Source organism: Rattus norvegicus, chromosome 5, assembly GCF_036323735.1.
Source record: "Rattus norvegicus strain BN/NHsdMcwi chromosome 5, GRCr8, whole genome shotgun sequence".
NCBI classification, from domain to species: domain Eukaryota; kingdom Metazoa; phylum Chordata; class Mammalia; order Rodentia; family Muridae; genus Rattus; species Rattus norvegicus.
The window spans coordinates 143,829,111-143,840,945 of NC_086023.1; the positions used below are offsets into that span (position 1 = coordinate 143,829,111).

The 11,835-nt window shown below is 53.2% G+C and overlaps 1 protein-coding gene and 1 long non-coding RNA gene across 9 annotated transcripts in view; one reads left to right on the forward strand and one right to left on the reverse strand.

Annotated features, from left to right (window-relative positions):
• Map7d1 (MAP7 domain containing 1) overlaps nt 1-8,487 on the reverse strand; it is a 25,131-nt gene extending 16,644 nt beyond the window's left edge. For 7 of the 8 annotated variants that reach the window (XM_006238906.5, XM_006238904.5, XM_039110767.2 and 4 more), the window contains exon 1: nt 7,614-8,487. In XM_006238906.5, coding sequence (XP_006238968.1) covers nt 7,614-7,659 — 46 coding nt within the window. In that variant the 5' untranslated portion in view covers nt 7,660-8,487. The remainder of the gene's footprint in view (nt 1-7,613) is intronic. The other variant, NM_001109438.1, reaches the window with a different exon arrangement.
• Nucleotides 7,730-11,493, forward strand: LOC134486990 (uncharacterized). The gene is made up of 2 exons (XR_010066635.1): nt 7,730-8,162; nt 11,306-11,493. It is a non-coding gene; the product is annotated as an uncharacterized LOC134486990 (long non-coding RNA).
• The last annotated feature ends 342 nt before the right edge of the window (nt 11,494-11,835 follow it).

The following is an 11,835-nucleotide window of genomic DNA, read 5'->3' on the forward strand; positions in this document are numbered from 1 at the left end:
CGAACAGACGGCATTTTAAAAATATCCCCACTGCTACCTATGAGCCTCAGGGGGACAACTGTCTAATCTCCAGTACCAACAGAGCTGGGGACCTAAATGCTCAATAAACACTTAGGAAGTGAAGGAGCCCCACCCTGGCAGACAGCATCGCCATTTCTTACCTGGAGGAGGAGCTCAGAGTCCCGCTCTACCTCACCCATCCCTGCCCTGTTCCCCACTGAACATTTGCAACTTCAGTTGGTGTCCTACTGCTCTGAGGACACAGGTGAGATGCTGAGGCTGATCCCCCAAGTCTGAAGTCTGAAGACCAGCTCCCTCTCGGCCATCCCTTTAAATCTCTACCTTCCCCACCCCTGCTTGTCCGCTGAACTCTGCCTACAGACCTCTCTTTAAAGTCTGGTAACTATCCAAGCTCCTTCTGGCCACAGGGCGTTTGAGCCTGTGCTCTTTCCCTTCTTTTCATTGTTAACCCTTCCCTCTCCTCGGGTTGAATTGCCATTCCCTCGAGAGGTGCTCCCTGGCTTCTCTCATCAGTACAAATTCCTTTATTTCGTACAGCTGTGGCTTCATGGCTTTCCTTTGGAGCGCTGTCAGTCAGGCTTTGCTGTGTGGTTCTGCCCTCCTAGCCTGTGAGGAGCCACATCTGCTTTGCATTGGCAGCAGCTACAACAATGCCACGTTCGAGGAGACAGTCACAAGTGTGCTTTGAATGACAATGAAATGCCACACCAGGCAGCCACCCTAGCCTAGAGCAGGTGCACATGAAGGAAACATGTTTCTCTCACAAAGAACAGATCTGCTGGATGTGGTAGCATCTGCCTGCCTTTCCTCTCAGCACTCCGGAGTTCAAGGCCAGACTGGTCTACATAGCAAATTCCAGGATAGCCAGGAGAACTACATAGCAAGTTCACGACAGCCAGAGCTATAGAATAGCCCAGACAAAAGAAAGAGAAGAAAACAAACAAAAACCAAACAAAAGCCAAACAGACCCGTGGCTATGTATTTTGAAATGATAAATGTTGAAAGGACCCCCACCATAACAGAGTTTGGCCGGCTCCCCGGACAGAGGCACTCAGGTAGACTTTCACAAAAATAATGAATGTTTACTCCAGCAGCTGAACAAGAAAAACTTCTCAAGAGGCAAACAGGACACTTGGAACTACTTTCGTGACCTGGCAGGCTACTAACCCTGAATACAAATATTCCCTCAGAATTCTGCCAACTCTGACAAAATGTCACCAGGATGGCATTATCTGGACCGACTTGTGGTAGGCCAAATTAATTCCCGGGTTAATTATCTATACAATATAGTCGATTCTTTTCCGATTATTCACCTCAATCAAATATGATCTTAGGTTACTTAACTTTATCTTGCTTTTGGACTGTGCCAGGCTGGGAGGTTTCAGCCACTGCCAGCTTTCTTCTGCTATGTTGATAGCCACCAGAAGTATTTGCTAAGAACTGGATAAGCAGTAGATAATTTGTATTTATTTCTTGGCACACAGAATATTTGCAGGGCAAAGGTGCAAGACCTGGTTTTGTGACGATGTCAGAAGGTCCTTCTTTCCAGGAGCCCGCCGACCCTCTGACACCATCGGGGTCGGCTGAGAGATGGAGGTGGAGTCCCCAGTGGGCCTGCACATGTGTGAGGTGCTACCTACTCACAGCCCTTTCGGAGAGGTTTCTCTCTCACTGGTCCTTCACAGCTCTGGTAGCTCAGCTTCATTTGCCTGCCTGCCTGCCCTCTCCACCCTGTCAGTGGAAAAACTCACTCACAGGCTGAGCCTTAGTTCTTTCTGTAGCACATACAGGACATGCCCGACATATAGTAGGAACCCTGGGTCTGACCAATGAACACCATTGATGGACAGACAGACAGATGGAAGGATGGATGGACACACACATAGGAAACTACATGTACAGTGTATAGTCAAGCCAGGCAGAGTAGCACATGCCTATAGTCCCAGTACTTGGTAGGTGAAGGCAGGTGACTCAAGTGTTCAAAGCCAGCCTCAGCTCCAAGAGACCCTGTCTTAAAAAATAAAGCAAACGCAGAGCGGTGGTGGCCCACACCTTTGATCCTAGCACTCAGGAGGCAGAAGCAAGGGGATCTCTGAGTTCAAGGCCAGCCTGGTCTACAGAATGATTTCCAGGACAGCCAGAGCTACACAGAGAACCACTGACTCTAAAAACAAAACAATAACAACAGAAACCCAACCAACCAACATCCCAAGCAGACAGACAAACGAAAAGCAAAAAGGAAAGTAGACAGTAAGACCTCCGAGGTACTTTCAGGCATAGATGTCTCTCTAAATCCTACATGTCATGGTTGTTTCAGGGCCCTGCTGTCCTCTGCCAAGTCCTAAGCCATGTTCTCCTATGTCACTCAATTCTCGTAACTACCCTAAAGGGAAAGTGCGAAATACTCCTCCTTCCTTCACAGGTAAGTTAACTGTTAGTCATACTAAACAGTGTGTCCGTGTCAGGGGCAGGGTTTGAACCCTGTGTTGCCTGATGACAAGATCCTATGTCATACTGTTCCTGCCCTGTGTCGTGACATCCTTCCCTAAGAAGGAAGGGACTCTGCTGGCTCCCCCAGGGAGGTTCCCCCACAGAAGTGAAGGGTGCAGGTGGGGCATGCAGGCCCTGAGCTAAGAGCTCAGGAATGCAGGGTAGGCAGGCTCCTGCCCAGGCTGGCCAACGGGAGGCAGGGAGTGAGGCCCCAGACCAAGGAGTGGAAGGGAGGTCCATCTCCATGGCGGAGCAGTTTGTCAGGTGAGAGCTGAGGGAAGCAGCTAGATCCTGGGAGGGGAACAGCAGGGAGGCGGGAGCGTGATGCAGACAAAGGAGACAGGATAGACAGCTAAGAACCTCCAGGTCTTGCAATGGCTTCTGAGGTGTCAGCATGAGACCTGACAGATGAGGACAGGAGGACAGGCAGGGAGAGAGCAAAGACAAACAGGGAAGGACAGATATACACATCAGAGAGAGACAGACAGACAGAGAGAGGCAGAGGACAGAGACAGAGAGAACCCAAGAGAGAAAGTGACAACACAAACAAGGGTACACACAGTGATGGTCAGGACACACTTGTGTCTCCCTCAGGTAAGAGACTTGGGATTCAGAACTTCACACACACAGAAACATACACAAGGCTGTGTCACGTCCAGCTATGTATAGAACTTCATTAGTTCATTCTAGCTTTGTTTCCATCCTGGGGGGAGGGTACACTATTACCCCGCTTTACAAACCAGAAAAGCAGATTCTGAGAGTTGAGACACTTGCTAAAGCCACACGGCTGGTGAAGGGTAAAAGGTGGGGTTTGCACAGTCAGGTTAACTGTCTCCAGCTAACCTCCCTGCTATGGGGGACAGGAGGGAGAGTGTACCAGGTTTCTACTCCTGGAGAGATCTGGGCTGGGAGAACAGGATGCTAGGAAGTACAAAGCCTGAAGGGTGTCTGGCTGCTGGGCTAGGCCAGGTGTTTCTTAAGAGCAGTATTAGCTTGGACTGGAGGAACTAGGCAGTTGGAAGCAGTACACTGGGAAAGGCCAGCCTCCCCCCAGAGGTAGGAGGCAGGGTCCTGAAGCTAGGCTGATGCTTCTGTAGCTTTAGTGAGACAGGCTCTGAAGCTCTCTGGCAGGACTGGCGGCCATTGTTTTCTAGCCTCCAATCAGGAGCACCCACTTCCTGTTATTTTAGGCGGCAGGAAATGACCCCATCCAGCAGCCCGGGGCTCCACCATGTCCCTTCCTCAGCCCCGGCTCACGGCCTGGAGTACTGAGTCTTTTAGCTCATTCCCCAACTTGAGGCCAATTTGCTCAGTCTCCAACCTGACAGGATTCACAGGGAACCCATGAGCTACCAGTGTCTGCAAGAGAAAATGACCAGGGGTGCCGTGGGCCACAAGGCCCACAGAAGTATGTTTTGGAAAAGAAGTGGGCCAGGCCCTCTCACTGGCTTGCTTGGTCCTGATAATTCTGTAGAGATTTGGTGCTGAAACTTCAAATCCCGCGGCTCCGAGTTCCTAGCTATGTGGCTTTGGGCTCATCTGGGTCTCATCTATAAAATGGGTCTCATCTATAAAATGGGAATAAAATTAGTCCCTCCTCACCGGATTGTCGTGAGGAACAAGTGAGAGAGGACACTGCCTGGCACAGAGAAGGTCATGAACAAAAGGTGGGTGATGGGTCAGGAACAAGAAATGGGAGTTTGGAGATCCGAGGAATCACCTCCTTCCCTAGGTCCACGTCTCCCCTGACAACTGGGGAGGAACAGCAATATCATGCTCCCTACTCCGACCTCCCCATCTCCCTTGGGGAAGAGCTGCAGCTGAGCAGTGATGGAGGAAACACTGGAGGCTGTGCCCCGGGGTGCCAAGCAGAGCTACCACCGCCAACAAAGCTACATTATCTAAGCCTGCCTCTCTGACTCCCTCCCTGGCCCTGAGGGGACCCAAGGACATGATTCCTAGCTGCTTACGGCCTCTGCTCAGCTCAGTCGAACTTGAGACCTGCACTAACCACTCTGAGTGCCTCCACTCTGGTCTGGGGCCCTGCTCTCAGCTTCCCGTTCCTCTGCTCACCTCTGCCCCCATTAATAGCCAGTGGCCATCTTTAGGGGGAAAAGGGCTAAGCTGGCCTAGTGCCCTTATTCCTCATTTGCATATGCGTGACTGCACATTAGAGGCTCATTAAAGACCTCATTACCGAGCCCACCAGTCCAGTGAGAGGGACTGTCCAGCAGCGGGAGGTGTCAACCATGGTTGGCTGTCGCATGGAAATCTGTGGTCATTGGGCTGGTCGTCTACGGGGCCTGCTGCAAACAAAGCCCACACTCTGCAGTACTGACTAAGCTGGCAGACAACTGTAGTGTTTGTCCTTCAGAGAACACATCTGCTCCCCTACTAAGTCAGAGAAGGTACCGACTGAGTTCACCACCTCAGCACAACCAGCACCCTGCTGTCATATCCTGGGGCCACAGGACAGTGTGTGAGACCCGACCAGTTTTCTCTCCTCCTGCCATGGCCCTATATTGGGTACAGCAGCCTCTCTCCTGTCCAGATGCCCTCCAGCTCCTCACATCAGTCTAGATGTCCCTCCCCTGGTATTCTGCCCTATTTATACTGTCTCTTGCCTCTGATTCTAATGATGTCCCATCTCTGGTCCTCAGACCTCTGACAGAACGAGAAATGATATCACTAAAACACAACCTAGGCTGGCATTTATTGAGTACTAACTGTGTGTTGGGAGCTAAGTTAAAGAGCCTGGTGCCTCTGAGGGGTCATTTCTAGTATTATTTTTACTTTATACACGGGAAAACTTGAGACTCGGGTTATGAACACACACATACCCCTGCCCCCCAAAACACACATCATACAGTGGAGGTTAGTGCGTGGAACTCATAGATTCTAGCATCTACACTCTGAAACGATTCCCAATTCCCACTCTCCCCTCCCCCACAGTTCACGCCTCCCTGCTGGCACCAGTTGTAATGAGTCTAACCACAATAATGGTAATCACACTTTACCGAGGGTTTCTGGTGACTGCATGCCAGCTTCCCTTAGGTTCATCATCTCCCGCCAACCACAAGAGGCTCATAGCACAAACCCTGCTCCCTGTTTTCCCAGGGGCGGAATGCCTGGGTCCCGTGCAGTAGCCAGGAAACAGCTGTCTGGGATTTCCATCCAGGCTTCTGACTCTAAAGTGGGTGCCACCCTTGTCCCCTACCCCATGCTGTCTGTTACAGCTCAGTGTACAACTAAGCATCCAAAGAGAGGAGGGTTATGTCACCAACACTCAGAGACTCAGACCATTGCCCCATATTCCCCTGGCACATGCTATGGGCCTGTCATTTATCCCCAGGAAGCCGTTGCTTCGGTCACTTTCAGATTCTCAATGTGTAGGGACAAGCCATGATCCTGACCCAGCTTCTCGTGTAACTCCACCTAGATCCCTGTGTACAGAAGAGTCTTCTCATCCCAGGCCTCTGCATCCCACTCAGCTAGGCCCTTAGTAGAGTCAAGCCTCTCATCCCTGCCCTCATACTCAGTCTGGGCCACCCACCTAAGTGCCCTAATTATAATCCAGCCACAGATAAGGCTGTGTCTCTGCCCTCATTCAGGCTCTTGTGCACACCCCAGTGCCAAGGACTCTCAGGTGCAAAGTACCAGTAAGCAGATGGCTAGACCAGGCTGAGCCTCCCTAGGTGTTCCCTCTCAGGCTCCGTAGAGCCAAGACAAACCCAACCACCCTCATTGCCAACACAGTCACCAAACCTCCAGAAGCCTACCACTCTTCTGTGTCCTCTTACAAGTCATAGGTCCCCTCCAAGCACCCAGACTGGCACAGGGAGGAGCCCACCCACAGCCAAGCAGCCCCACCTCATCCTGGGTGTTCTCCACACCTATAGATACTCTTTTATTCTGGGCCCCACACCCCAGGGGGCAGGGAAGTGACAGGATTAGGCTGGGAACTCTTTGGGGGTGTGGGGATGACTGTGTCAGTGGATCAGGACTTGGGTCTTCATAATCATGCTTTTCCCTCCCCTTCCAGGAAGAAAGAGTCCTCCCTCCAACACCAGGCCCAACCAGAATTCTGTCCCCACCCCCTCATCAGCTGCTCCCAGATCGAATGGGATTTGCAGAAGTCCAGGACACTGGTGGTTGGTGGGGTGAGGGGTGGAAAGGAGAGCTTTGGTGGTCTAGCACATTGAGACAGTTTGTGTGTGTGTGTGTGTGTGTGTGTGTGTAAGCATCCAAAAACCTCAGTCTGGGGGAATGATGTGGCACGTCGGGGGTGCCATCCTTGAGCGTTCACCTCATTCTACAGACTCCAGCCCAGAAAAGTGACGTGGTGCCGGCAGGACCTCTGTCACTCCTGTCCCAAATCAGACTGGGTGGGCTCTGAAGTAGGCCTGGCTTTTGGGAAGGCGGCCCACTCCCCAGCTCCCGCCCGCGCCCCAAACAATACCGCCTCCCCCTCCCCCTCGCCTTTATCCGGCGGGTTACTTGGCAGCCACCGCTAGAGACCTCCCCCTCGTCTCCCTCCCCTCCCGGTCGGCCCGCAACAGCAACAGGCCCTTTGCGCGGCAGCTGGACGGATGGGGTGGGGGCGAGGTCTGGGCCAGGGCCTGGGCGTGGGGGTACGAGGGCCTAGCTTCGGTATGCATGGTTCCAGACCTGAGAATCTGGTCCCCTAACACACACAGTAAGGCTAAGGTCACACGTGCCCACGGAGGATGGAGAAGACAGCAGTTCCAGCTCAGTAAAAGAGGATCTTCAGTCTGGGGTGGATCTCGAAGGAGAGTGGGGGTGGGGAAGAGAGGATGGCACCGGGCTGCGGCAGAAGGGTCACCCCATCGATTCCCTAACCGGTTCCCACGGATCCCGATGCCCCGTGCGTCCCGGCGCGGAGGATGGGGGGAGGAGGCAGCTGTCAGAAGATGCGTCCGTGGCCCCGAGCCTCGGCGGCCGCCGCAGCCTTTATTTTTAAACTTCTAAGTGGTCAGAGGGCGCGGCGGGGGAGGGGTCCCCGCCCAGCCGCCAGCCTCATCCTTGGCCGCCCCGCGGCTACTCGGCCTCCCTCCCGTTCTCTTGTGTGGCTCCCGGCTTACCTGCGGGTGCGCCCGGGCCGGGCTCCACACGCGGGCCACTCTCCATGGCTGCGGCGTCACAGGAGGTTTTGGGGGAGGGGGGGTCTCAGCCGCGGCGGCGGCGACGGCCGGAGGCCAGGACCGGGGTCCCGCGGCGCATCCCGCCCGGCCCGCCCTGCGGGCAACGACTCAGAGGCGGCCGCGCTCGGAGTGGGAGAGGTCGAGGCCGGTAGCTAGTAAAGCTCAGAGTAGCCGGCTACCCGGGGCCGGTCCTCCGCGACCGCGATTCTGCTGCTTTGCCCCGCGCCGGCCGAGTCCTCGTCGCGGCCCAACCCTATTGTACCGCCCGGGCTGGGCCTGGCCTCTGTGAATGTACCAAGTGCGCGGGGGACGACCGCCCCCGCAGTTATGGAGTACGGAGCCACAGCGGGCAGCACCAGAGGGCTCCGACTCCGCCCTGCGATGCAGCACGGAGAAACTCGGGACGCTCCTTCTGTGGTCGCCGCAGGGCAGACGCCGAGCTGGGGGCACGCTGCCGGCCACGCTGCCTCCCCCTGCGGCCGCGGGTTGGTACGTGCCGCGCGCCTGAAGACTATGTAGGGAGCTCTCGGGTGACTCACCGGCCGCTGGGACTGGGGGAGTGGGGAGCTGGGTTGGGATCCCCCATTCTCTGGATGCTGGAGGCTTCAGCGTCAAGTCTAAATTCTCTCCCAAGCCTGCCTCAGACAAAATCTTCCTGGGGGACGTTGCAACGCCTGAAGAACGGTCTCATGGAGACTCCTAAATGGGCTATCCTTTCTCTTTATTGGTGATAGCTGCAAAGGCGCTTTTCCTCTTGCACCCTAGGGTTGGTGTCTTCTCTGTTTCTCTGGGAGTAATTACAACCCTGTAAGGCTCTTTTACTCAGGTCTCTAATCTGTTGGGGCCCTCCCTGCTCCAAACTGGGTGGTCCTAGCCTTGAACCTCCCTTACCTTCATCAGAAGACCCCACCCCACCCCCATATCTCCCCAGAAGGATTTTCTTTCCAATGGCACATCGCGATAAACAGTAGTGAGCCTGTCACCTTCCTCCCCCAAAATATTACAGCTCTGTGCTCTGGAGTGGGCTCTCCTATCTCCTGGTTCTATGCCCGCTGAGGTGAGGGCCTCGAGCCAAGTCAGGCTTGGCCTGGGACAGGGTGCGGGGAGCTTGCTGGGAAAGTGGATCGATAGTGGAGGTGCTGGTGCAGAGAGGACCAGACTGGAGGGAGGGAGGAGGGGCCGCTGGGCTTTGCTTATCCTGGCCCTGCTCTTTGTCCTGACCTGGAGGTCAGTTCTCTCGTTGTCCACAGATTAGGGCCAGTGAGGCACTGTCTCCCTGCCCCTCCTTCCCCTTCCAAACTACTGGACCCGCCTTCCTTAGAGCACCTCCACAGAACAGTCATTCAAAGGGAGAGGGCAGAAAGTAAGATGGCAGAGGTTTCAGGCAACCTAGAAGCCGTCTCTATCCTAAGAAGTGTAGTAGGTAACTGGAGCTTTGAACCCTGTGGGAGTTGGGAAGCTTGGACAGGACTGGAGGCCGAGTGACTTTAGAAAAGGGTGGGGCTAAAAGGCCGGCAACTAGCGCTAACGGGTGACAAATCTCCTGAAACTAAAGTTGATAAAATAAGAGGAGTGGGGCTGGGGGGTGGAGTTCTGTCCACTGGAGTGGGGCTGGGGGGTGGAGTTCGGTCCACAGGAGTGGCGCTGGGGGGGTGGAGTTCGGTCCACAGGAGTGGCGCTGGGGGGTGGAGTTCGGTCCACAGGAGTGGGGCTGGAGGTGGAGTTCGGTCCACAGGAGTGGGGATGGGGGTGGAGTTCAGTCCACAGTGCCTGCCTAGCATGCATAAGCCCTGGGCTTGATTTGCAGCGCCACATCAAGCAGGCATGATGGCACAGTCAGGCCTGCAATCCCTGCACTTGGAAGGCGGAGGCAGGAGGAGCAGAAGTTCAAGAGACGCTTCAGGGAAATGGCTTGTTGGGTAAAGGTGCTTTCAGCCAAACTCAATGATCTGAATTGGATTCCTGGGGCCCACGCGGTAGAAGAGAACGAATTTCTGCAAGTTATTCTCTAATCTCTGCACTCATATTAGAATTAAGAATATAGTACATCTCGGGACGCAGAGGTAGGCAGATCTTTGAGTTCGAGGCTAACCTGGTCTACAGATGGACTTCCAAGACAGCCAGGGCTACACGGAGAAACCCTGTCTTGAAAAACAAAACAAACAAAAGAAAAAAATATATATATTTAGACAGGATAGTCCCGGCTGGCCTGGCACTCATTCTGTAGACCAGGCTGGCCTTGAATTCACAGAGTTCTGCCTGTCTTTGCCTCCCAAGTGCTGGGATTAAAGGCATGCACCACCTTGCCAGACAATGCGTCCAGTTTTTAGAAGTAAAGAATAGGGGTTGGGGATTTAGCTCAGTGGTAGAGAGCTTGCCTAGCAAGCACAAGGCCCTGGGTTCGGTCCCCAGCTCCGAAGAAAAGAAAAAAGAGAAAAAAAAAGAAGTAAAGAATATAAGAAAATCCCTTGAAATAGTACTATAATAAATAAAAATCCCTGGCTATGAGGCAATTATGAGGGCAACTGGGATGTATGAGATGTGCTTCACAATAAATAAATAGTGCCAGGAAATATTTTGAGGGTCGTTGTAAAGACCAAGTAAGACAATGCAAATGGAGTGCTTAACATAGAGCCTGGTATACAGGAACTGCTGTGTAAAATGATGATGATGGTGGTGGTGGTGGTGGTGGTGGTGGTTTTGATGACGTGGGAATTCAGATGTAAAAGAAGATTAAGATGACCTTCCATATTTGCTGTTAGTCATCCCATCTGCAGGATGAGGTGTTCATATGGATGCTAGAGTCTGTGACCGTCCTTTGTGAAGCCAGTGGTCTAAGGCCTGCATTGTCCAGAGCTGGACATAGGCTCACGCTGACAGTTTATATTGAATACTTCCGGAGCAGGACCCTGCAAGGGGCCAGCCCTCTGGGGTGGTTCTTCTCCTACCTCCCAGTCCTGGGATGAAGATGGGAGCCATAAGAGTCCCACAGGGGCGAGAGTTCAGGAATAAAGAAGGACAGTGGATTTAAATGGGTCGAAGAACAAGAGGTTCCAAGCTGGGGAAGATATGAGAACTGGAAATGTGTGTTTGTATCTGATCATCTAGGATTGACTTAGGGAGTTCTCTGAACCGGGCAGGGGTAGCTCAGGTGTGTGGTGTCAGGCTGCATCAACGGCCCTCCACCAGTCACCTCTGCATTCACACAGACACTCTGAAAGGCATCTGTCAGTGTTTAAGGACACTTTGATTGTTACAGCTGAGGGCGCTGTTGGCATCCAGGGAATGCAAGACAAGACTTAAAAATCCCACAGCCCTGTCTGTCACAACAACAACAACAACAAAAAAATCCACGGGCACAGAACGTTTGAGGTGCCAAAGTTGAGCCCTCGCCTCCTGAACTTCTTCGCAACCTTTAATACTGCAGACTAGCTGGGCATCTGAGAGTTAGCCAATGGGAGGGTAGGTTTCCTGGCCAGCAACAGCTAGAGAGTTCTGGCACAGCTGAAGGGCTTATAAGGACCCTGGGAGGATGCCTTGGGGAGCCAGGGCAGTGTTACAGCCTATGATGAGTTTCGGGTAGGCAGGTGGAGTAAACACTTCTCTTTTCTTTTCTCCCTGTAACTGACCAGCACCCCAAGCCCAGCAATTGAGAATTAACAGATTTACGAGGGCTGGAGAGATGGCTCAGTGGTCAAGAGCACTGACTGCTCTTCCAGAGGTCCTGAGTTCAATTCCCAGCAACCACATGGTGGCTCACAACCATCTGTACCTCTTCTGGTGTGTCTGAAGACAGCATAAATAAAACAAACAAAAATAAGAGAATTAACAGATTATTCGTCTGCTTATTTAGAAAAGACTGGTACCGTTATGTTTGGGGTTATGTGGGGGCTCCACGTGCCTTCTCACAGAAAGTGCAATCATGGGTATGTGTAACATCTGGGTCTGAAGCCCCAAGAGGATATCCTGCTCGGTCCTCGTGAGGCAGGGAACTTTGTCGCCTCAGCTGCCCAGGGCAGTCTCCTCCCCCTCCACGGAAATAGACAAGAGCGAGTGAATCTTTAGTATCTCCACGAGGCTGGGCTGGGGCTGGGGCAAATCCCTGTTTGGAAGATCAGGACGATGTCCTCTTGCAGTCATCCTAGGAGGAAGGCTAGAGTAA